We start from the raw sequence: 27668 nt of genomic DNA, 5'->3' as shown, positions 1-27668 counted from the left end.
TGGTTTCAGACAGAGAAGTTCCACAGTCTGTTTATCCTGTATATGCTTTCCTGCTGCTGTGCTTGACTGCCTCAAAATGAGAAACACCTGCATCAAGACGACTTGGCTTCTGTTATATCATTATCCCTGTGCTAAGAGTAGTCCAGACTCCAGATCAAGATTTTATTTCAGCTATTCTTGCAGAATTGAACACCACATGCTTTGTGGACACAATCAAAAGTGTGCTGGTGGGCACAGAAACAGCTGCAACTGCAGTTTTATGAAGACTGTTGTTGTTCTGTACAATTATTATATTAAAACAGTTATTTTGCAAAGCAACATTTTTATAGTAAAACTTTAGAATAAAAAAAATAGATCTAAGACAATACAGAGGTGTGTGATTATACAAACAAGCACCGCTCTTGTTTTCATTAAATACACAATTTTAATTGAGTCTTTTTAATTTAGATTTTTTTTTTTATTCATTTTTTTTTCTTTTTTTCTGTTTAGTTTGATGCATCTTGTTGTATAGAAACAAAAATGACTCACTGATTTATGGCATTTTAGCAGTTAACATATCAAAGTGAATGTTTTTAAAAGATTGGTGTTTTGTAGATTATTACAATTTGTTAAACATTTCCTGAACCTTCCTGGGTTTCAGAAATCAGGAACTGCTCTTAAAATAAACTGAAATCAGCATGATTATATTGGAAATTACTATGAGAGAAATGCCACATTGAAGTTTTGAGAAAATATTATGGTATATACTTCAATAGATTGGAATTTTTCTAATTTATGTTTGTAAGCATTTCTATTATACTAATCCAATACTATACTATTATACTATTATACTATTATATTATATCTATTATACTAATTAATACAATGCAGTATTTGTTTTGGCAGAAATGCAGGAAAGCATTGATGTAATTTCATGATTTCCCAAGAAACATTTCTTATTAACATGAATATAAAAAAAAGGTTTTTAATATTTCTGTATGATGCTTGTTTTACACCACTTGGGCTTCATGAGTTAGTTTAGTTTTAGTGCTGTGTGAAATGATTCATGCTTTATGCCATGGCATGCTATCATGCTAAAAATATCCATCAAAAGATGGGTACACTGTCGTCATAAAGCAATGGACAATGGTTAGCAACAATACTCAGGTAGGCTGTGGCATTGTCACAATGCCCATTTGGTACTAATGGGCCGAAAGTGTGTCAATAAAATATCCCCCACACCATTACACCACCACCACCAGCTTGAACTGTTGATACCAGGTTGGATGGATCCATGCATTCATGTTGTTGACACCAAATTCTGACCCTACCATTCAAATGTTGCAGCAGTAATCGAGACTCATCAGAGCAGGCCACATTTTTCCAATCTGATATTGACCAATTTTGGTGAGCCTGTTTCAATTGTAGCCCCAGTTTCCTGTTCTTAGCTGACAGAAGTGGCACCCCATGTGGTCTTCTGCTTTAACCCATCTGCCCCAATGTTTGAATTGCTGTGACAAGTGGTTATTTGAGTAAAAAGTGGTTATTTGAGAGCCTTTCTATCATCTGGAACCAGTCTGGCCATTCTCCTCTGACCTCTGGCATCAACAAGACATACCTGCAGAACTGTCACTCAATGGAAATTTTCTCTTTTTCGGACCGTTCTCTGAGATGGTTATGCTCAAAAATTCCAGTAGATCAGCAGTTTCTGAAATACCTGTCTGGCACCAACAACCATGCCATGCCATGCCATTAAGTTACTTAAATCACCTTTTTTCCCTATTCTGATGCTTGGTTTAATCTGCAGCAAATCGTCTTGACCATGTCTGCATGCCTAAATGCATTTAGTTGCTGCCATGTGATTGGCCGATTAGAAATTAGTGTTGAGCTGTTGGAGAGGTGTACCTAATAAAGTGGCCTTTGAGTGTATGGGTAATTGGCGGTTCATTCCGCTGTGGCAAACCCTGAGAAATCAGGGACTAAGCTGAAGGAAAATGAGTGAGTGAAAATATCTTCTTCATAGAAAGTCGGTCTGCAAGAATGGATGGTTTATGTGGATGTTTTACTGATGCACACCTTTAATCCTCTTAGAGAGTTCAGGTCTGATTTATCTCCTTGAGTTATGCTGTAATTATGTAACACTTCATATCTGTTTATTTAAAATCCTACTGAACAAAGACATAAATCCCAGGTGGTTTTGTTGTAAAGGTTCTAAAGAAGACTGTTTCAGAGAAAAATGTTTTAAAGCTTTAAACTTAACACAATCTCTAAATGAACTTTGAAATAGCTGTGATGTCACATCTTTCTGAGAAATGACTTTGTTTATAGTCTCAGAACAGAGACATAATAAAATGTTACTATAAAGTTACTCTCGCTTGGCCACATTCATTATACTGCAAGTGTTAGTCATAGTGTGTGCTCTACACACTGCCCAAATGCATGATGGGTATTTTATAACATGAACAGTTGAGATAAAGAAACTTTTGGAAGTGAACAGTTAAGGGTTACCTTCAGTATTTATGGTCAGTCATAAAGGGATGTTATCTTATTTTGTGTCCAGTAGGCTTCAGGGTAAAAATGACTTCCCCATCAACACAAGCAGTGAGTAATGCAATATGAGCTCCTGCATTCTGTGGCCACAGTTTTTGTTTGCTGTAAGCGTTATACTAGATTATGAAGTCATGCGGCTTAGTTTAGTTAGTATTGTGTGTTTCTTGTAAACGCCTTGTTGATTTTCAGATTGTCAAATAGAAAATAAAATAATCAAACATTTTAAGTTAAAAGGTTTAAATTTACAAGTATTAAAACTTTTTATTTATTTATTTATTTATTTATTTATTTATTTATTTATTTATTTATTCATTTGCTGCATTTATTTTAGTTTAGTTTTTCAACTAATTAATAGGCCCAATCATACTATATAGTATAATATAATATAAAATAATGTAATGCTATGTAATATAATGTAATATAAAGGAGCCAAAGTCATGTAAGATGTCCTTTTGTAGTTATTATAAAATCGGTCAAACACAAAAAAAATTGTTTTGAATACAAACCTTTGTGTACTGTATGTAGAATTATATCACATTTTTGGCTGGAGATAACAATGTTGTGGTCTACTGTACAGTGTGTGAAGTTGTCCCAGTCACTGTGCATGAAATGTGTTTCTCTACAAGCAAGCAGATTGGAATTGTATAAACTCCAGTGTGGCCTTATGGGCAGTATACTCTGCGAAGTTTTAATGTACCAAAAATGTAATTATGTTGTGCGCTTTTTGAGATTTGGCCCCTGGTTGAAGCGGTTATAAACTGTTCCTGAAGCTTTATTATTTATTCATTATAACATTTTTATAAGAATCAGTCTTTGTCACACATTGCTAGACCGAAACCGCAGTCCAAAAGCAAAACAGCGTTTATGCATCATACCTCTGGGCTGTTTTTGGAAGAGTATTTCCGTGAACTAGCGAGATGCTTTGGTTCTGCTGTCAGCACATGGGCATAAAGCCAGATTGCTCGAGGAGGTTGATTTTAATGAACCATTAAAAAAATGCCTTTCAATGGGTATGCCTCATAGCACTTCATCGAAATTCAGAATAATTAAACTTTTCATAAACTTGACACAAAGTTAAGTCTTTTTAGGTTGGATGTGATGGAAATACTAGCTGCAAGCTTTCCTTTTTTGTGGAAATTTGGCTGTGAGGCACATTTCCTCCTGCTAGAGCTCACCTTGACATGTCTTCCTGAGGACTTTGACAGATGTATTTGGGGCAGGATGATGAGCTGTGTGTGAAAGTTAAGTTGCCCAGAAACTATACACATGATTTTACTTCTCAATATGCATTTAATTAATACGAGCATTTTCACAGTATTGGGAGCTCTGTAAAAGTGCATTTAAAGAGACCATAGAAAAATGCTAATGTTAGCCTAATAGCACTGCAAGCCTACTGTACGTCCCACCCTGTAAATCTCCATTCAAAGGCACACCTTCTGAATGCAGGAACAAACATTAGACAACATCACTACAATACATCAACTTGATAGTTAATAATTACAATACCAAACTTAGAAAATGAAGGAGGATGTTGATGTTTACCTGACATTCTCTGTCTGAACTGCATCCTTGAATGTGCCCATGATGTAATCGTTTCTGCACAAACAAGGTGCACAGCAGTATGCAATTACATATTTTGGCAGACAGGAAGGAGGACAGTCTATTATAATGTTTGTACTCATGTTTCGGTTGGATAAACTTTTCTTGGTCCTACTAAATGTTCCACAGAATATTAAAATACATGTAAATCAATTTGAACCATTTAATGATCACTATCAGAATGTGAAGAGCCTTTCTCCCAGCATAACTAAAATAGTTTCTAAAGATTTATCCACATTTGAGTTGCTTGGTTGGCTTATTCTTTAGGTCTTAAGCAATGTTTTGATCCCAGGTCCTCCTTGTATAATAATTCCCTAATAAAGAACCTCTTTCTGAAATCAGCAATGGTAGAAAGAATACTGAAAAATCATGCTCAAGTAAAAGTATCATTACTTGCCCAAAAATGTATTGCGAGTAAAAGTATCTGTTATAAATATTACTCAAAGTATGAATAAAAAGTAGCCCTTTCAGAAGTATTCAAGAGTAGTAAGTAGTCAAGTAGTAGTGTAATGTTGTAAAAAGCTGATACATTTACATGTAATTTGTGGATGGGTGTAAACATAACATTGTGTAATGAATTTAGTTATTGCCCTGCACAGGCACACAACGTCATAAGATGTTAATATTAGGTTAGATTTAGGTAGTGATGTCAGGTAACCAAAATGCAAGTCTAGCAAGCATCTAAGGACAATGTTATTTCGATGTTAAATAACAATGTCAAATGACATTGATATTTGGTTGATTTTAGGTTGTGTTAGAAAGTGACCAAAATCCTACATCGAGCCAACATCTTAAACCAATGTCAAATACTGACATTTATTCGTCAGGTATGGCAACCAAAACCCAACATCTGATAGACGTTATAGTGGTAACGTTCACACAACGTCAAGCTGTAACATCATTAGAGGTCTAAATTTGGTTGATTTTAGGTTGGACGTTGGGCACATAGGCCTGATCATACGATTTACATTCTGTGTGCGAATTTTGACTGGACACGAATCACAGGATGATTTCTCGAATCCCCATTGACAAGAAAAAATAATGACTGCAGGCTGTAGGATAGTAGTGGAGTAAAAGTACCTATACTGCACTAAAAATGTACCCAAATGGAAAATTTGTGTACTTGCGGGAGTTCATTGATATTTTCCCGCACGTGAATTCTAACCAATCAATAAACAAGTTAGGAAATATGTTCAACAACATCTGGCCAATGAGAGATGTGGATTTTGTCAGATGAGTGCATTTTGGTTTGTTTTTTTTTTTTTGCTGGACTTGTCAGCTGCTTTTGACACTGTCAACCACCAGATCCTGCTATCTACGCTTGAGTCACTGGGCGTTGCGGGCACTGTTATACAATGGTTCAGATCTTACCTCTCTGACAGGTCATTCAGGGTGTCTTGGAGGGGAGAGGTGTCCAACCTACAGCATCTAAACACTGGGGTACCTCAAGGCTCTGTTCTTGGGCCACTTCTCTTCTCCATCTACACATCATCTCTAGGACCAGTCATCCAGAGACATGGATTCTCCTACCACTGCTATGCTGATGACACCCAGCTATACCTCTCTTTTCATCCTGATGATCCCTCCGTTCCAGCTCGTATCTCAGCCTGCCTGTTGGATATTTCACACTGGATGAAAGATCATCATCTTCAGCTGAACCTCGCAAAAACGGAAATGCTTGTAGTTTCTGCCAACCCGACTCTACACCATAACTTTTCAATCCAGATGGATGGGGCAACCATTACTGCATCCAAAATGGTGAAAAGCCTTGGAGTAACGATTGATGACCAACTAAACTTCTCTGACCACATTTCTAGAACTACTCGATCGTGCAGATTTGCACTCTATAACATCAGAAAGATCCGACCCTTCTTATCTGAACATGCAGCTCAACTCCTTGTTCAAGCTCTTGTTCTCTCCAAACTGGATTACTGCAACTCTCTACTAGCTGGGCTTCCAGCTAACTCTATCAAGCCTCTTCAACTGCTCCAGAATGCAGCAGCACGGGTTGTCTTCAATGAACCTAAACGAGCACATGTCACTCCGCTGCTAGTCCGTTTGCACTGGCTGCCAGTTGCTGCTCGCATCAAATTCAAAACTCTGATGTTTGCCTACAAAGTGACTTCTGGCCTAGCACCTTCTTATCTGCACTCACTTCTGCAGATCTATGTGCCCTCCAGAAACTTGCGTTCTGTGAATGAACGTCGCCTCGTGGTTCCATCCCAAAGAGGGAAAAAATCACTTTCGCGAACGCTCACGCTCAATCTGCCCAGTTGGTGGAATGAACTCCCTAACTGCATCAGAACAGCAGAGTCACTCGCTATTTTCAAGAAACGACTAAAAACTCAACTATTTAGTCTCCACTTCACTTCCTAATCTGCAATTGCCTCTTTGAATATCACACTAATTGTACAAAAAAAAAAAAAAAAAACTACTAACACTTCCCTTCTTAGACTTTACAGACCTGAAACTTGCCTTTAGTACTTATTCATTGTTGCTCTTAGTTGTGTAAATTGCTTCCTTGTCCTCATTTGTAAGTCGCTTTGGATAAAAGCGTCTGCTAAATGACTAAATGTAAATGTAAATGTAAATGTTTTAACTGGTTCGGACCAAAGCCAGCAGTGTGGTGTGAAAACGACCCAAAGATGGCAGAAAATGTTACAATGTATCATTTATTGCCCTTGATCCAGACCAAATGAAGTGAACTACAGATGTGAAAGCACCGTAAATTACTATTTTTAATAATGACAATAGTTTGAGTATTTGTAATTTGTTACTTTACACCACTGGAAATCTGTTGTTTCTGCATTAGTATATCTCATTTTATGTTTCTTTTGCTAGAGGTATCAGAATGCTGTGGTCTAGTATGTGGAGGAGTGTTGTGTCAGGGGTATTACACTTAAAGTAAACCATTTCAGTGAACTTTGTCTCTCCACAAACCACAGAATTTGGAATGATAGTAAGTGTAACCATGGCCTCTATATTCTGAAAACAGTACCAAAGTTTTAATGAGAAAAAACTGTGCACATTTATTTTTGTTCTATAGGGAAGTAGTAAAAACTATGCCTATTGCCTATTGATGCCAGGTTCTTTAGGTTTTAATTTAGGTGATTGACCCCTCTGTGTATTTAAAATTGTAGTGTAATGCAATGTAGCGGAAACTTCCTGAAAACATTTACTTTTTATGACTGTTTTTGCTGTCCAGTTGTGGTATAGTCAAATGTATAAGCCAGAAGTGATATGTTTAATTATATATGCAACACTAACACTAAAACTAACTAAACACAATAAAAACCATGACCTTAGCAACACCAAGGCCCATACCGTGTTAGTTTAGATAAATGCACAAATTTAAAAATGCAACAAAAACATTTGTTTTATAATAAGAAGTGTAACAAATTGGTCCTTAAAGTGCCTTTGAGATAAGCCTGACAGCTTGTCCAGGTATACAAGACCTATTCTAATTAAACCAGGGTCATAAACACAATAATTATTAGTGTGCAGAATTAAACCAATAATAACTAAAAATTACAAGTACTTAAATTACACTGATTTGTGTTGCTAGACTTACACTCCCTCTTAGGTTCTGAATCACTTTTGCAAAAACTCTGTAGGTTTTGAAATACTTAATACTACAACTGTGTATTGTCTCTGAGTTTTAGGAGGGAAACCTGCCTTATTGAAATGTTTATTGACCAGCATAGGAATGTGATATGTCACGTGAAGTTTACTTGTCCCAGGAGGAGATGACCTCATGTGTTTTCCCATATGGTTTAGTGGCTTAATGGTGTTTCCCTAAAGACCTAGGTCCTCTTACATGGGTTTAGTTTTCCGTTGGGTTTTCATTTGTGTGGACCATTGCAGAAAAGTGTATATCATGAATCATTTTCCTCAAAGCAGAGGGAGTTCATTTCCAGTTAGAGAACTCACAGGGCCTCCATTTGTTTATATTCGTGGGGAGGAACCTCTTCCTCTACTATTCCATTGTTTCTCAGCGAGTAGCTCCTCAGCTTCACATGAGGCTTTATAACTTGTTTGACAATGGAACGAAATAATGTTTTGTCAGTTGACATGGTGTAGTGTTTATTAAAGCAGCAATGGGATAGTTGTTCTGTATTTTAATTCCTTATAGTATAAGTGGAACTTTTCAGTGCATGCAAAAACATTAGTATAGTGTAGGGACTTATTTTACAGTCAATACAGCATCATTTAGTCATGGCAATGACAGATATAAGTCCTCCACAGTGGCCAGGGGCATTTTGCACCATTCTTCTTGCAAAGGAGTGGCCAGGTCACTACACGATTCTGGTGGAAGAAATGTTTCTTCACTAGCTCCTCCGAAACACCCCAATTTGGCTCAATAATATTTAGATCTGGTGACTGCAGGCTATGAAATATGTTCAACGTCACTTTCATGTTCAATAAACCGCTTTGTCTTCCCAGGTGTATTATCATCCTGATACATGACATCCTCTTCAGGATACAATGTTTTAACCATTGTATGCACATGATGCTACAAAATTTTTTGTTAGTCCTTAATAGTGACGAGCCCATCTAGCACAGGTATTGGGCCTAGGGAATGCCATAATGTTGCAGCCCAAATCATCACTGATACACCCCATGCTTCAGTCTGGGCATAAAACAATCTGGGTGGTACAATACATTTCTTTGGGGCTTTTCCCTATCGTAACTCTTCCGGATGTGAAAAAGACAGTGAAGATAGACTCATCAAAGAACAATACAAGATTTGGCACCGTTGAAACTAACAGTTTGTCATTGTCATGAGTGATTACAGGTTTGGCTATAGCAGCCCATTCATGTATATTGACCTTGTGAAGCTCCAAACTACAAGTTTTGGTGGAAACAGGAGAGTTGAGTTGCACATTTCATTCTGCAGTGAGTTGGCAGCTGTGGTTTTGTTTTTTGGATACAATCTGTGTTAGCATCCCTTTCAGATAGCGTCCACTTGTGTCCCCAGTTATTCCTGAGGGATTTGGTTTGTCCCTCTAGGTGGTATGCTGAAATGACCCTGAATACCTGAAAAAATGGGCTGTTACTCTACTAATTAAACCTTCACATTCTGCTCTTACTGGTGGAATGTGCAGTCAATGAATTTTGAATTTTCAGGCAAACGTCCAACACTAAATTGGTCAGTGTTTCCATTTAATTGTCCAACCCCTGTAGTTCTGATCCGTTTTTACCAATTCCAAACTGCATCAGTCAACACACTTTATGCATATAATCTTCACATTTACACGCATGCTGTTTTTTTCTTTTTTCAGAATTTAGTGCATAGTTTTAGTGCATAGTTTACTTAAATGAAAAATAGCTCATCATTTACTGTCCTTCATGTGGTTTTAATATTTTAAGTTTCATTCTTTAAAGTAACTTCAACACAAATATGTTTTAAACAAGTGAAAGGCTGAGTTAAGCCTTAATTTTCAGGTGAAACATACCATTAATGTGTCTTTTTGTGTGTTTACTTGACTACATGTATTTTCCAGAGTGCAGTTGCTTCTCTTTACATTTTTAAACTCCCTGTTGTGTTCGGGTCAAATCTGACCGATTTACAACTTAAAACACCAATAAATATTGTGTTTTACATAAGACCTCAAGACTTTATTATATCCTCCACATTATGCATTTGAACATATAAAAGTGATAATCACTTCTTTCATTGAATTTTGAGTGTTTTAATCAACCTTGTTACACCTGTGGTGTTCCCGGTCAAAAGTGTGGGTATTCAGACTATATTCATCCATCAGACAGAAAACATCCCCATACACACTACCCCAACTCACTCGCTGACTCACTCACCCACCCACCCACTCACCCACCCACTCACCCACTCACTCACTCACTCACTCACTCACTCACTCACTCACTCACTCACTCACTCACCCACCCATTCACCCACTCACTCACTCACTCACTCACTCACTCACTCACTCACCCATTCACCCACTCACCCACTCACCCACTCACTCACCCACTCACTCACCCACTCACCCACTCACCCACTCACCCACTCACCCACTCACTCACTCACTCACTCACTCACTCACTCACTCACTCACTCACTCACTCACTCACTCACTCACTCACTCACTCACATTTCAGACTGAACAATGTCTTTTGCAGGTACACTTCTCTTTTCCTCACTTATGTGTCAATCCTCCAGCCTGATCTTACAAAGAAGCGTAACTATTTTACGTTTTGTCAGTTTGGTGGCTAATTAGTACAAGTCGTATGAAAGTATACGATTTTTAAAAGGAGGTATGGCATTCAAATAAGCAGATCATACTAAATTGTACTGTATAAATAAGATCGTACGAATTCATATGGATTAGCCACTAAATCAATAAGTTATGAGTTGCCATGATATAGCGTTGGATCCTCTATTATGAATCAACTTCTTGATAAAACAATGTATCATATCTTTACACAGACTAGACAAGTGTCTGTTATGTGAACCCATTTGTTTGTGTTGCTTTTTTTCTTTCTTTGTTTGTTTCTTTCGTTCTGCCAATCTTCCTTCAACCTATCTCTGGGTCTAGCAGGAGCACTTGTAGCTTAGCTTAGCATAAATTATTTTATTGGATTAGACCATTAGCATCTCGTTCAAAAATGACCAAAGTATAACTAGTGTTAGTTCTTTTTCCATGCTCACCGTCTATACCCTCAGTCACTATTCCTTATATTAGTACACTAATAACATTCCAATTGAAGCACTGAATGAAAATTCGAGCACTCAGTACACAGGAAAGGACACTATTTTGTTTGTGCTTTGCTGGCTGATAAAACATTCAGATGGTCTTTGGTCAGACCCTGTGATAGTTTTTTTACTGAGCTGTCTATTAGTAACAAAACAAATTTTTTTGATTTCTGTCATCAATCGTTAATCGTTTTTTTCTAAACATTTTCAGTGCCTATTTGTATTTTCACTGCAGTTATTTTATATCTAATTCTATAAATTCATTTTAAACACTACTTCGAGACATTGTTCACAGCTAAAGAATGTTAAATGAAAATTTGGTGTTAAAAATAGGTTTTGTGCTAATAGAAAAGCAGTTAAAACAAACAGGTCAATTTTGACCTGGAACACTAAAGTAAAGGGTAAGGATGTGAACACGACACGAAGGTTAAAGACAATCAGTGCATATTACAATGCATTAGTTATGCAAAATTTAACCAATTTTAATTGAACCAATGCCAATTTAGAAGATCATGAGATGCTCGTGTGCAAGTGAGATGAACATTGCCATGCAGATTACATTTATTGTTAAATTGCATATTTTGCAGTTTAATAATCACTCTATACCATATTGCAGTAACAGATTTATTTAGATTCTGCCCAATCTACATTCTTTATAAACAGTTGTCTTTGATTTCTCCAACAATGTTTCTATTTAACATATAATCACTTGAGGTGGAAAAAGCCCTTAGATGTGCCTGCATGCAAATGTTTCATCTGCACGAGAGAAAGAGAAAAAAGCTTGTTTTGTTCATTGTGAGCTGGAAGGGGTGAAAGGGTAGCCAGAAATTAACTGAAAGTGGAGGAAATAGTTGGTTATATAACATGGCATTTATATAAATAAAACAACAATTACAGCGATAACACGGTGGGGGATTTAACAGTATCAGATGTTAAGGTTGAAAATTTAGTCAATGTAAAATTACATTGGCAGGTATTTAACAGTTTAACAAAATAACAGCAGTGTTAGCTGAATACAGGAAGAACGTCTTAGAACCAATGCAAGCTATTAAATAATGATAAATGTAAAGGTTTGTCAGTACTTGATATGCAGCCCTGTGTTACATCTGTTGTAAACACTCCTATTCCTGTAATGATTGCCAGATTGAACTTCATGTTGATCTTCTCTTTCTTCCAGCCGGATAATATCCTCTTTCCCCCCTCCGTGTCCTTCCGCAAGTTCAGCAACCCAGAGGTTTCTTCTCTTGGCTCCAGTTTAGCACTGAAATTCAAAAGACAACTCAGTGAAGATGGCAGACAGCACCGGAGGGGAAGTCTAGGGGGCGCTCTTACAGGTAACACCCTGCCTTTTGTAAGATCATATTGTGGGAATACTTTTTTTTTTTTTTTTTTTTCCTGGAAACCAAATGGTTGTACCAAGTAATCAGTGAGTACATTTACATGGACACCAATAATCAGATATTAATGTGATTTAAGACAGTACTCTGATTAAGAGTCCATCACATATAAGCAGTGTTTTTTTATTTTTTATTTTTTACTTTAATTACCCTAATCTTACCTAAATTATAATCAAATTAGACAGAAATGGATAAAAGACATTTTGAAAAAATATAAATTAACAATTATTTTTGTGACTATACATACATGTACATTAACCTAATAAAATATAAGGAAATCATGGGAATCCCATCAAAAACAGAGCACAAAGCTGCTTGAAAACACCACAGCATTTCAATATTATGCTTTTTTTAAACTTAATTTCAATTAACACTTTGACATAATGTTTTATATTTTTTCCTACTGATGTAAATAGCTAATTTTGCCTCATCAAAAAAAAAAAATAAAATAAAAAAATAATAAAAAATAAATAAAACAATTAAGAAGTATACCTCATGCCGTGGCAATACTTAAAACCCTATATAAATGTCTTTACATTCAGTTTTCATCAAAAGCACAAAGGATCCAACTTAAAACGCTGTACAGAAAGGTGAAATATGTAAATCGCAAATGCTTTAATAAATTGTATTCCTATCAAATTTGTATTTTAAGTGTTTATTTGTTTAACTATTATTATTATTTTATTATTCCTTCATAAAAATGCTCCTAATATGCTATTAATATTTTAAATATATCTTTGCTATTTTTATCAATAAATCTTAAACATTTATTTATTCATTTTCTTTTCGGCTTAGTTCTTTTATTAATCAGGGGTCGCCACAGCGGAGTGAACCGACAACTTATCCAGCATATGTTTTACGCTTCGGATGCCCTTCCTGCTGCAACCCCCAACACTGGGAAACACCCAGACACACTCTTTTACACACATACACTATGACCAATTTAACTTACCCAATTCACCTGTACCACTTGTCTTTGGACTTGTGGGAGAAACCGGAGGAAACCCACGCGAAATAGGGGAGAACATGCAAACTCCACACAAACATACCAAGTGAACCAGCCGAGGCTCGAACCAGCAACCTTCTTGCTGTGAGCTGATTGTGCTACCCACTGCGCCAACGTGACGCCCAATTTTTTATATATCTTTTAAAAATTATCATACACAATAGCTGCTGTTTTATTGGGGATTCAAGAACTCTGTTGTAATATTATTATTATAAATATTTTGTTTTTGTTTTGTTTTGGGGTTTTTTGCACTGAAAAGTCATAAAAATAGACACCTAGTGGGATGGTCAAATCCTACGACTGTTTCATTTTAGTTCATATTAAAGAACCAATAAATAAATTAATAAATAAATTTTGACAGAATGTGCTGCTGTTCAGTCGTATTGAAGAGACAGTATTTGTCTTTTTGTAATATACAATCAAAATATCTATTTTTGCTGCTTGTTTAAACTACTTATTTAAAATGAGCTGCAACAACACAATTACAGAAAATGTTCAATCCACTTAAATTCTGTTAACTTTCTGTTAAAGTGCTAATAATATTTTTATTTTTAAATAATAAATAATATTATAAAAACTATTCTTTTTCAAGTCAAAATATATATATATATTTTAAATATTGCTCTTTGTTCAGTTCAGGAATAATAATGTATATTAAAATGTGTTTTTGGTTGGCCAAATTAGTACTTTAAATGTAAATTGTTGTATAACTATAACATACTGTTTTCAGGACTTTTTTTTTTTACCATTTTCAACATTTTACATTCTGTTGCATATGTTTTTTGCTTGCTGTTCCTTCTTATCTGGAGTGATGTATCAGATATATATCGTAGGGAACATGTAGAAATGTGCTGAGGGTGTCTACTTGGCATTTCCTTAGTTCTGTGGATGATGACTAGTGAGCAGGAATCACAATTTTCCTCCTACGTATCCTGTTTTTTGACCTGGTTCTTTGACCATGTAGAGCCCACAAACATAAATACAGGTTACCAATGGGTTGTCTGGGAAACTACCGTATAGGAGTATAGCCAAACTAAAAGTGTGTTTCTATGAGAAGAAAATATAAAAAGTTTCTATTTAAAAGGAAAAAAAAGAATAATTTCTCACCTTTTATCGACTAAACATTGCAAATTGCTTTGTCCTTGTCAGTCTTAGTCTATATGATTTTTTGTTGCATAATGATTCAGTTATGATTTATTGTCCGTTTACGGTATATTTGTAACTCACTTCAGTTGCTTTATTTGTTTGAAGTTTTGCTAGTTGCCAGGGAGACAATATTTATTTTACTGTAGTTAACATGAGAGGACACACAACTGCTCCGTAATATGTAAAGTACATAAGAAATCCAGAAAACACTTAAACATTTATAATAGATTTGAATGCATTTTGTATTTCTTGTAATCATCTCATATTGTTCTTTAATCAAATTAATTGAAAGGAACGCAGTGGTAAAGCTTTTGTCATGGCCTTACACAATCCCTGTTGTTTCATTAAGGATTCAAGAACTCCATTGAATTCTTTAGATTTTATCAAATATTATTATTTTGTTTTGTTTTGTTTTTTGCACTGAAAACACTTGAGTGCCATACACCATAAATCATAAAAATAGAAACTTGGTGGAATGGTCAGATCTTGCAACTGTTTCATTTATTTTAGTTTATATATTAAAAAAACACAGATTCACAAAAAAAAAAAAAAAATTATATATATATATATATATATATATATATATATATATATATATATATATATATATATATATATATATATATATATATATATATATATATATATATATATATATATATATACAACCAACCACAACCATCTCTAGGGTTTACAGAGAATGGTCCGAAAAAGAGAAAATATCCAGCTCTATGGGCACAAATGCCTTGTTGATGCCAGAGGTCAGAGGAGAATGGTCAGACTGGTTCCAGCTGATAGTAAAGCAACAGTAACTCAAACAACTTCTCGTTAAAACCTAAATAAGCAGAAGTGGATCTCTGAATACACAACATGTCCAACCTTGAGGTGGAAGGGCTACAGCAGCAGAAGACCACATCGGATGCCACTGCTATCAGCTAAAAACAGGAAACTGAGGCTACAATTTGCATAGGCTCACCTAATTAAACAATAGAACATTAGAAATACAATGCATGGTCCGAATCTTGATGCCTGCTGCAACATTTGGATGGTAGGGTCAGAATTTTGCATCAGCTACATGAAAGCATGTATGCATCCTGCTTTGTATCAATGGTTCAGGCTGGTGGTGGAGGTGTAATAATGTAAGGGATATTTTTTTGGCACACTTTGGGTTCATTAGTACCAATTGAGCATCAACGCCACAGTCTACCTGAGTATTGTTGCTGACCATATCCATCCCATCTTCTGATGGATACTTCCAGCAGGATAATGCGCCATGTTATAAAATGCAAATCATCTCAGACTTGTTTCTAGAACATGACAGTGAGTTTACTGTACTCAAATGGCCTCCACAGTCACCATATCTCAATCCAATAGAGCACCTTTGGGAATTGGTTAAACAGGAGATTCTCATCATGGATGTGCCGCTGACAAATCTGCAGCAACTGCATCATGTAAATATGAACCAAAATCCCAGTGGGAAATTTCCTGTACCATGTTGAATCTATGCCTGCAAGGATTAAGGCAGTTTTGAAGACAAAAGTGGGTTCAAACTCGGTACTAGTAAGGTATACCTAATAAAGTGACCGATGAGTGTATTCACAAAATAATATATATATATTTTTACTTGCAATTAAAGACTTCAGTATTATATTTGAAATTATATTTCTTTAGATAATGCAAGAGTGTATTTTCTTATGCTAATGACTTATGGCAGCTGTGACTTTGGCTAAGAAGTCACAGTATCCTTGCTGAGGCTTGGTAATACATAACACATAATATTTGCTTCTCTCAGGAAAAAAAAAAAACCTCAATGCACCATGAAAACAATTTCTTAAATAGAAGATCACAACAGCGTAAATTTATCAAATGTAACTCTATGTAATTTTGGTCTAGCGGATTTAATTTAGTCTGACACAACCAACAAATTGCATTTGGTATGGCAGCTCAGTTTCATGAAGGAATTTAGATTATCAATCAACAATCCACGGGGGGCCCAGTAAAAGTGAAGAGGCCGTTTACATTTCCTCAGTGTACTGTGATAAAGCGTGAAGGACTTGGAAATAAACTAAATATTGGTGTAGAGGAGCTTTTCTCAAAACTTCACTTTTCTGGGTAATTTTTCTGTGACAGTGATTTTTAAGGTAGACATGTTAGTTTGCTACAATAAAAAAAAAAAAAAAAAAAAAAAAAAAAAAAAAACATTATCCACTCATATCCACATCTGACAACTTAAAAGGCTTAATGTTTTTTATGCTATCATTTGGATGTTGCAGGATATCTGCTTTTTGTTTGTAGGGACACAGTTTCTGCAGTTTATAGTGCATCGCAATGCAGAAGAGGACCAATCTTTATTGATTTAGTAACAGACCTTAAACAGTAGTGACATATTGACGTCATTTGACACCAGCATTATATGGCGTGGGAAATGAGATGCATGCAATATATAAGTAAAATACTATGGTGAAGAAGGTAACTGCAAGTAATGCAAGTAATTTAATATGCTTTAAAAAGACAATTTATTAATTGAATTTATTTAAATATAAAAATCATATGCTGTTTTCTCTGCACTCAGAAATCCTTCTCTCTGACTTCTTGGAAGTATTGACCTATTTTTTTTCCACAGCTTATAGCGCTTAAAAGGATGGTTTATCCGAAAATTGCTTCTATAAATATTCATTAAGGTGGATGTTACCCCAATTTGATGTGTATTTGACCATTTAAAGGCACAGTTGTTCAAAAAAATAAAACTTCTCTCATTTACTCACTCTTTACTTGCTTCAAACCTTTAAGTTCTTTTCTTCTGTTGACCACAAATCAAGATATTTTGAAGAAAGCTCAAGACCTGTAACCATTGACTTCCATAGTAGGAAAAACAGATACTATGGAAGTCAGTTGTTACAGGTTTTCAGCATTCTTCATAATATCTTCTTTTATGTTTAACAAGAAAGAAACTTTATAAAGGTTTGAAATGAGAAAAGGGTAAATGTGTATCAGACCAGTAAAGTGTAAGATGACCAAATTGTCATTTTTGAAATGACTATTCCTTTAATCAGTCAAATAAACATTAAATTGTATCAGTGGTCCAACTTGATGAGTATTTACAATATATAAATGCAATCAGATATACATAAACTGTTGAGAATGAAAACTTGAATTCACATCCATCCACACTTTTATTCTTGAAGTGAAAACCTGTCTATGAGTAATGTTAATCAAACATCCACTCCCTGCTCTTCACTGATCGCTTTTGTAGCTTAATCTCCCACCTAGACATGGGACTTTCAAGGACTGCGATTTGGAAACGTCAAGGTTTTAATACAGCTAAAATGTTCTGTTATACTGTTCCCAAGGTATATGTAAGGAATTTTTAATGTATTTTTTTATGTGTTTTAAATAAATCTGTGTTTTTTTAAGCTAATAAAGTTAGCAGAAGTCAATGATTTATTTTTACTTTTTAGCCTGATAAATTTTAAAGCAGTAATCACAATACCCTAAAACCGTGGTATTTTTATCGAAGGTGTTCATAAGTCAGAAACTTATAACGGACAATGCCTACTCCCTCCTACCCTCTACCTTCACAAAAAAATAATAATACAAAAATGTAATGAAATGGGAGCTTTACCCTTTGAGCCTTCTTTTTCTCGTTTATAGTTGTCATATTGGTTATATCAGACAGCATGTGTGTTATGACGTGTTCGTTATGATGCATCATTGAGTCATTGCATGTGAAATTGTGAGCCACTCCTAGAATGCTTTTAGTCTTGCTTGAACAGATTAGATCATTAGTTAAGGCATTATCTTCCAAGAACATGTTTTGTCAAATACGCTATGCTCTGCTTTTAATCAGACATTTTTTTTCTTTTCTTTTTTTTTTTTTTTAGGGAAATACCTGTTGCCATATGCCCAGCAGTCATGGTCAGCCTCAAGCTCGGAGACCACCAACCTTGTGCGCATGCGCTCGCAGACCTTGGGAAAATCTGCACCTTCTCTCACAGCCAGCCTGGTCAGTAGAGTTTAACCTGGAAAAAAAAAAAAAAAAAAAAAACTGTTTAACATCATATCAAGTGGTAAATTCTCCTCTCAAACACTAGGTAGCACTGCTGTATCACAGGCACATAAAGCATTTCTTTTATAAGGAGCACTTTCATTTCTATACAATAGACATACAATAAGTTTGCTTTTCAGCAGTTTTCATTTATTTGGAAATATTTTCTGTCTTTTAAGCATAAAGTGTGCGTTTAAATGAGAAAGAAATTCCTATGGGCTAATAAGAATAATTAACTTGTTCAAAGAAACTGTGGGAAAGGAACAATACAAATTTGTATTTACTTATATTAATTTATTAGATACCTGGGTATCCGCAGGGTCTTAAAGTCTTAAAATGTCTTAAATTTTAAATGCAAAATTTTCGGCCTTAAAAATTCTTAAATTCATTGAAATATTGTGTTGTAGGTCTTAAATCATTTTAAACAGGTCTAAATCTTTCTATGTCCATGTAAAGCTACCCAATTGGGCCAACACCTATCCAATCACAAACATTTCATCTCAATAAAAATTTTAACAAAAGTTTGTTTACTAACTGTATTTACCATCATGGATTGATTATCTTCCTTACAATAACATTTGTTTTAATATTTTAACTGGGCCATTAGAACAAATCATTTGTGTTTAACCTTGTGTAAGTCTGAAATTTAAATCTTAAAGATCTTAAAAAGGTCTTAAAAAGTCTTACAATTGACATGATGAACGCTGTAGAAACCCTGGATGCTGTCATCCCATCTTTTTACAAATGAGGGTTAATACTGTTACAAGCTATTCGTTTATTGAAATCGAGTAATCTCGTAAAACAACAGTTCAGCGATATATTCTTCCAATTTATTAATTTGAACCAAGATCATTAGAATTAAATTTAACACTTTAATTTTGGTTTGTGCTGAGCTGGATGCGGTGAAAAATATGTCCGGAGAAACTGCCATGTCGTATTTGCTTTTCCTGCAAACAGCCGTGGCAAACAGTGGTCCGGGATCCATGTTGGGAAACTGATTGAAATTAATGACCACAGAGAACAGGGTCAATGCTGCAACAAACTGAATGTCATTTACTTAGCAACTGTATCCGATCTGCTTTCACAAGGGGGGCTCCTGAGTCTCTCTTGCTCTCCCCTGTTAAAATAAGCAGCCTTTGACCAGCTGAGCTAACCATTTAAAAAAATGAACAAAAATAATGTTGGTTTTCAAGGAGCAGGTACTGTATGCTGCGTAGGGGATGGGGATTTAAGAACCAAATAAACCAAAACATCATTAACAGTGGATGAAAAGTATTCAGACCCGCTTATTTTTTTTACTTGTTATATTGCAGCCCTTTCCTTATTTCATGTACACACAGCACCCCATATTGACAGAAAAGCAAAGAATTGTTGACATTTCTGCAGATTTATTAAAAAGAAAAATTGAAATATAACATTGTCTTCATAATTATTTGGACCCTTTGCTGTGACAGATTTATTTAACTCTGTCCATTTCTTCTGAACATCCTTGAGATGGTTCTACACCTTCATTTTATTCCAGCTGTGTTTAATTATACTGATTGAACTTGATAAGAAAAGCTACGCACCTGTCTGTATGAGACCTTACCTGTTCAAAACAGTCCCAACAGTGAAGTATGGTGGTGGCAGCATCATGCTGTGGTGGTGTTTTCTCCAAAGTGCTCAGGACCTCAGACTGGGCTGAAGGTTTACCAAAGACTATAGAATACACAAGACATGTCACTCGTATCTTTTTGTATAGGGAAAAGTGTAATGGTAACTATGGTGAATAAGGCCCTCCCACTAGTACAGGAGCCAATCATTGATCGCTATATGGCAAATAAAGCCCACCTTTTAGTACAGGAGCCAATCACCGATTGCTGTAGACTGACGATACTCCAGGGGAGGGGCTTGGACCAAACGTGCACATTTTGTGTTATTTTTAAATGTTTAGAAATGAAACTAAAGACACAGTTGTTGTTTTATTTTATTGGTGATTTCTAACATGAAATTTAATCCTAAGCTTGGCAAGTAGTTTTGGAAAATTTGATGTTTTCCCATTCAGATAGAATGCCCAAGTACAGTATACTGCCCGAGAGACATTTCAACGTTGAGCACTGAGTGAAATGACTTGCCTTAAAGAGACATTGGGTTTACCTACCAAAAAAACAATAGCTGCTTTCAAATGGCACACTATACACTTTGCATTTATGCACTGTGTACTGATGCACTTACACACTTATTTTTTTTACTAAGCAAAAATTCAAACCATTTCCTCATGACATTTGACTGTTGCCAAATCAGTGAAATAAATGACTAAACTACCTGCAATGAGTAAAACCGCATTCACCATTGAGAGGTGCTACAGTATAATCACTCTCGTAGGATAATTTTGCTTTCACCATCCAAAATAAATAAAGTTATCCAACGTAGTATCCAATTATTCCAACAAAATCTGCAATTATCACACCTAATAAGCCAGTAAAGAAAAAGTGATCTGAGTTATTTTGTGGTTGAGATGCCAAAAATGTCAACTATATTTACCTCTGCATGTAATTACCGATTTCTATGTTGTTTTAAATATCGAATTAAAAACAAATGTTTTATTAAGGAATGCAAACTGAACCATTATGAATTGAAAAATATCAACAAATAACAATATACAGTAGCTGCAAAAAGTTTCAAGCAAATCTTTCAAGCAAAATTAACTAATAATTTTTTTTTCAATATATAAAACAATACAAAGTGCTAGCAAACACAATATATGTGAGATGCAATGGGGAAAAAGCATCAGAATTTATTTTATGTATGCGTGTACTCATACAAGCTGTATAGCTTTTTCAGAAAGAGTTATTTTGGGAATTTTATGTTTGTTATAATTTCAGCTGCTCTGATTTATCAGAATGTTTACATAACCCTGTTTATAGATCAGCCTCCTTGAAGAAAAAAAAAAAATATGTATAAATAAATAATTAAAATAAATGAATAAATAAATAAATAAATACATAAATAAATAAACAAATAAACAAATAAATAAAAATTATCAATTTAAGGGGCAAATAACACACACACACACACACACACACACACACACACACACACACACACACACACACACACACAGACACACTACAGCCATTTCCTGTGCTATCTTTTTGGATGTTTTCCCTCCTACTAAACACAAAGGAAAGGAGTATGTCTTGGGAATGTTAACACTGTTTAGTGAAAATGAGTGCCTGTGGAGTAGGCCGACAGTTCATATGTGACCTTGGAAAGATATTCCTCACACACAGAGGGAGCTTATCTGTTTCTTCTTTGTAAACCACATGTGGAGAGTATATGGGTTTTTGCTTTGGTCTGGTTGGATATTCAGGAACCTTTTAAACTCTATGCATCATTGGAGACTAGATAGTTGGGATTAGATAAAATGGATTTGTTAACTTACGGCATTCTCCATCAAGGGATTTTGTGTTTACAATGCTTCTATGACACTTTTATTTCTTTGTTTTCTTAGTCCTTTTCACAAATCAAAAGTATCTGTTTGTCTGATGAATTAATAAATAAATAAAAAATAAATAATAATATTAGTAAAAAAATAAAGAAATAAATAATTTCACTTATGTTCTCAAACTCTCTTTCCAAATGTACAAAGAATTATACTGTATAAATGACTACAGTTTCAAGCATTTAAAATACACAAAAACATAAAATATTACTTATTTATTTATTTATTAATGCATACAACTGTGAGTAAAAGAAACAAACTGAAGCCTTTCTTCAGTGACCTTTATTTGATACTTTTAGTAGAAATCATCCTCATGTATTCAAAATCTTCTGCTTCAATTTTAAGAAGTTTTTATATATACAAGCCCGGAACTTGTGTACTCTCTGCTTGGTCAGTGTACAAGTCGTACATGTACGGCCAAATTTTGGTCCTCTCATTTATGTTGCTTCCCTCTGTCTGCCTGTCTGTTGCCAAACACAGAGCAGGGGAACTCTTGGCTCTGCCCCTTTGTTACGTTGGGTGGGAATTCGAAACAAATTTTCATGTAAAGCAACACACCCCTAAAACAGCGAGCTGTGTACACGTCCCCAAAGTGACTTGTACACTTTTGAACACATTATAATAAAAAAAAATCTGAACTGTGTTTTGAGCTAAACCTAAACTGGCACACTCAAAAGAACCATAATATTAATATTAAATCCTAAAAAAGGGGCAAACCATGTGCCCTTTAATCTTCAACTGCTTACCTGAATGGGGATGACTAAAAAAACTGACATTTAGTTTTAGTAAAGTTAGACTCATTGACCACTTCTATAATTATCTTCAGGGACTGAGAAAGGATTAGCAGAACGTTCATAACCTTGATCCGCTCTCATTAACATTTGTTGCAAGTTTGGGCTCATTTAAAAAATTTGTGGTGGATCTTTACACAGTGTCTCAAAACAGGATCTGAATTTAAAATATGCCAGTGTCTTCATAGTATATTTGCAAACTCATTACTTAAATCGAAAGTTAAACTTATTGAATTCTAAATGTTGCAAAAAATCCATGTATTTGATGGTTTTGGGTAATTTTCAAAAATCAAGTAAGATATGTGTGTGTGTATATATATATATATATATATATATATATATATATATATATATATATATATATATATATATATATATATATTATGCGTGTATATATTAAATCACTATCTGCCTGAAATACAAACGCTGATGCACCAACATCTCACCTTCCAACTAATATGTTTAAATGTGTTCAAGCTGCCTGTTTGACAACCATTTTTTTCCTCTCAGTTTTTATACTAGAGGTTTTGTGCTCCATAAATCAAATCGTCCCAGTGGACCTTGCTCCGTCATTTCTGAAGCTGCATGAATTATGCAATTTATTAGAAAGATTTTGAATCGACTCTTTGCTCTATTGGCAGGTCTGCTCTGGGCAATTGTGGTTTTTATTAGTATCCAGCAGTAGTCACACAGGGTGGAATACAAATGATCACTACAAAGGGATTATTTATTCATTATGACACTGCAGGAGTCGCTGGAGTTAAAGTTCTCCCAGAGGATATTTTTATCAGTTCCCATTAGTCCTTTTTGAACTATAAATTGATGCATAGTTATAAGCATATTCAACTATCTCTATATTCAACACAAATGCCAGCAAAAGTTTCAGTCAAAGTAGCATGGTGATTAGAGTTAAGTAAATTGTTCTTTATATAATCTAATGCTAAATTAAAATACTGTATAATCTCCTTCAAAATTCCATGGTTTTATTGTAGTACTTTAATAAAAACTAGTTATACACCGGTAATACAATTCTGGTTGTGACTAAGTAAATAGTTATTCTTACGCATTATTCCCAAAAGCTTTGGGACACCAACTTTTAGTGGTATTATAACAAAGTGAAAGCAATTGGGAACAACAGCAACTCCGCCACAACCTCAGAGTGGTCTTTACCTGCTGAACTGTTTTAATTGTAAATAGCTACTAGGGGTGTTTAATTTATGTACCCCAATCATGTTGGGGCTGCAGGTGGGAGAGATCAGAGGCTGATGTACAGGCTGGCCCTTCAGGATGAATCCTAAGACTTGTCTGTCAGTGGGGTCTTACAGGAATCAGTCTCATGCTTTCCACTCCTCCATGACCACCATAGTATCTGTTCAGGATATGGCCCGGTCCAGGATTATAGAATCCTAGGGAATAATAAAAAGGACTCTTACTAGGTATAATTGAAGCACCCAAGCAGGTGTGTTGAGGCAAGTTAGAGCTAGTGTCCTGCAGGGCACCTTCAGGAACGAGATTGGTGACCCCTGCTTTAGAGGATTTGGATTTCAAAAGCATTTGTGTTTTATGTGTACGCTAATGCAAAGAGATGTGTCTTTAATCTAGTCTTAAACTGACAGAGTGTGTCGGCTTCCTGAACTGTGCTAGAACGGCTGTTCCAGACTTTAGTTCCAGAAATAAAAAAAAGATATACCGTCTACAGTTGATTTAGATATTCTGGGAATAATCAATTGTCTAGAATTAATTGAGCGTAGAGGACTAGATAGGCTATAATTCACCAGGAGCTCCCTCAAATACTGGGGATCTAAACCATTCAGGGCTTTGTTGGTGGTCAATACCATTTAAAAATATATTTTTACGATATTTAATAGGGAGCCAATGTAATGATGAAAGAACTGGAGTAATATGATCATATTTCTTTGTTCTAGAAAGCACTCTAGCGGCTGCATTTTGAACTTGCTGAAGTTTGTTAATTAGAGTTTTGGTAATTATTTTGTATAGTCTGATCAGTTGGTCCAGTCACAGGAGTTAGGCAGAATAAGACTACTGATTGTGTCTTTTCAGTTTAAAATGTGATATGCAGTGCTCAGGAATGTTTCTTTAAGCACCCTCTCCACCATGTTGCAGCTGTATACTGAAATTTGCAACACTTGCTTGACCATCGGATTTCTGTTCCTTCTTATTAGTGTTCCACTTTGAAACGGACATTGATGAGTGGAGCAGCATGTGAAAGTTTCAATACTTTAACTTGACACAACAACAACTCTAATCTTCAGCTTTAGATGTTTATTTAAGTATTTATTAAAAGTGCATGAGCCACCATGCTACACTGGCTATGTTTCCATTCACTTTTTTTTAAGTGCATTTTGGATATGTGCATAACAAATGGTTGATGGAAACACCAAGATTTGCATACATTTTGAAAATGCGCATAAAAAACATGCACTTAACTTAGTAGGATTCAATAAGAACAGATGCGCATAAACTATGATTGAAACTCCTTTACTGAACAAATTCCAGAATGCGCATTAAAAATGGTCATGTGATTTTGTTATAAGAGAACATGGGATGATAAAAATGTGTGTGAATGGACAAACCAGCTGGCTGAGCAGATTGTAAAACCTGTTTTTTTGGTCATTCTACAACTCCTTAACCATTTCAGTATTAGTGTTATTATATTATTAATTACCTCAAGAATTGTCAAGAGCATCTGTGCCCCGCGTCTGACCTCTTCAAATGCCACCACACATTCATTGCGTCTCAGTATACTGCCTTCTAAGGTGCAAGTCATTTAATAAATAAATTGAAAATTCACGCATCTTCTTCTACAGTTTTTACTTTTGATATTTGATACCAATCAGGAAGTGCCAATTTTGAAATACTGCTTTATTCACATGTCTTAAATGCGTTATTCAAGTTATGCACATACATTTAATTAGCATCTTTGGATGGAAACACAGCTTCTGTTCCATTTGATTTGCACATTAGCCAGTCTGTTGTTTCTTCTCTATACAAATAAAGAGCAGTTATTGAACTCCAATTGTCCAATTGTCCACTGCACCTGCTGTTACATTAACAACAGATGGAAACACCTTCTGTTTAAGCATTTTACTAAAAGAGACTTCACTTTTGTAGCTTATTGAGTCCTAAATTTAATGCACACTAAAATTTTGTTCTGTAGTTTTAGAAGAGGGTTGAGCTTAGCAATTATAGGTTTAATGCACAATGTCTTTAAATGGTTTACAAGTAAAATGATCCATTATGTTTACTTTCAAATCAAAAGAAGGTTATCAGATCTAGAGCTGATTGTAGAAAAAAGACTTCTGCCTCTTCAAAATAAACAGAAAATCAAGTGCTGTGGATTTCTTTTTTTTACCAAACCTGTATCCAGCCGACTTCTGTGTGTCGTTACATCCCTAATTGGTACACACAGTACAAAACTTCACATGGTCATCAGATTAGCTTAAGAACAGTTAATAGAAAGCTTTATGGGATGGGATTATATTGCTAAGGAGCTGCATTCTGCAAAGTGCAATGTAAAGCATGCTGAAACTGGAGTGTTGAGTATCGCTTATCTCTCTGGATCTCTGATGGTCAAGTCTGAGTTTGTTGGTGGCCAGGAGAACGGTGCTTACATCTAAATGAAACGTTCAAATCAAGGGTTTGAGGGTATGTCAATGTAAGCTTCTTTCATTTAGTTTACGTAGAATTGACATTAAAATGTTGGCAGGGATTCCCTCAGGGTAAGGGGTTAGGGTTGTTCGCAAATGAGTGTCTAAAAGTGGAGTGGAATGCAGCCCACTTTATTCACACGATGCTGACCCATCGAACACCAAGGGCAAACCTAATATATACTTAATGTATATGTTAATCTAATGAACAGCCTTTAAGTAGAAGTGAATTAGATTTCTGTGAAGCAAGCAGTCATACACAATCATCTAATCTAGCCATAGCTTGTCAGAATGCAAAGTGTGGGAAATAAATAATTGCAATGTATATGCTTAAAATATAAATTTATTCAATCAATGTCACCCTGAAAAAGCTTAAGTCTGGTTAAATGTATCTTTAGTTTAACATGCAAATTGTGACATTTGCTCTGTATGCCTGTTGCTATTCATACAAGTTAAAATTGTTGAGGGTGCATTGTTGTATACTGCATTCATTCAAAAGGTTTAATTGAATTGGTTTTACAGTATAAGCTCATTTATTACCCCACAAAATACCCCAGAATCTAAAGGAGTCCTTGTTTGGAAAGGTTGTGAATACCATTCGCCATCGGTGAACAGCGCTTTAATTTCTAAAGCCAATAGCAGCCATTTCTGTTGAGCAAGGGAAGACAATGACCAATCATAGGGGTGTAAGACCTTGTCTGTCAGCACTCAAAAAGCAAGCGGGATAATATTTACATTTGTTTGTTTGCTTTAAATGCTCATACTGTCTTCTGTGCATGTATTTTTTTGTTTAAAACATTAAGAAAGAGTGTTTTCTTTAAAGCAGGACAAATTAAGTGTACAGTTCATATATCTTACTGCTGGCATAAAGAACAAAGTTGTTTTACAAATAATATATAAATGTAAATATATTTTTAGATTTCAATAAAATAAATGATTGTGCTGTGAAGAAAAAATATAATTGTGTATGGAAAGCATCGTCGATGTACCGAGATATCAAATTGAACTGAATGGATGGCATGATAATCAAAACCGAACCAAACCATGAAATCAGTCCAGATCTGAGACCAGTCACACCTCTACTTGTTACAATTATAGACCTTTTCTTGGCTGCTGCATGGAGGGTGCCACAGCGACCAGCGTCTTCCGGTAAAATGTTTAGAACTTCCGTTTACAACGTTTACAACCGGTAATTTGAGACCCGAAAATGAGTTTCAATAGCATTTAGTGGATTACGGAGTGATTTTGTGACACAACTTTGAGAGGTGTGGGTTAAAGCTGTTATAAT

General features: G+C 35.2%; 1 protein-coding gene across 14 annotated transcripts in view; it reads left to right on the top strand.

Moving 5' to 3' along the window:
- Positions 1-27668, top strand: part of mast4 (microtubule associated serine/threonine kinase family member 4) — a 175906-nt gene that overhangs the window by 31832 nt on the left and 116406 nt on the right. For all 14 annotated transcript variants that reach the window (XR_012406374.1, XM_073951462.1, XM_009301828.5 and 11 more), the window contains exons 2-3: positions 12021-12177; positions 18274-18395. Coding sequence is in view for 13 of the 14 variants with exons in the window: in XM_073951462.1 (XP_073807563.1) it covers positions 12021-12177; positions 18274-18395 (279 nt within the window). In the remaining variant the exon portion in view is untranslated. The remainder of the gene's footprint in view (positions 1-12020; positions 12178-18273; positions 18396-27668) is intronic.

Source organism: Danio rerio, chromosome 5 (assembly GCF_049306965.1).
Source record: "Danio rerio strain Tuebingen ecotype United States chromosome 5, GRCz12tu, whole genome shotgun sequence".
NCBI classification, from domain to species: domain Eukaryota; kingdom Metazoa; phylum Chordata; class Actinopteri; order Cypriniformes; family Danionidae; genus Danio; species Danio rerio.
The sequence above is the reverse complement of the archived record's forward strand: the minus strand, read 5'-3'. Positions and strand labels throughout refer to the sequence as shown.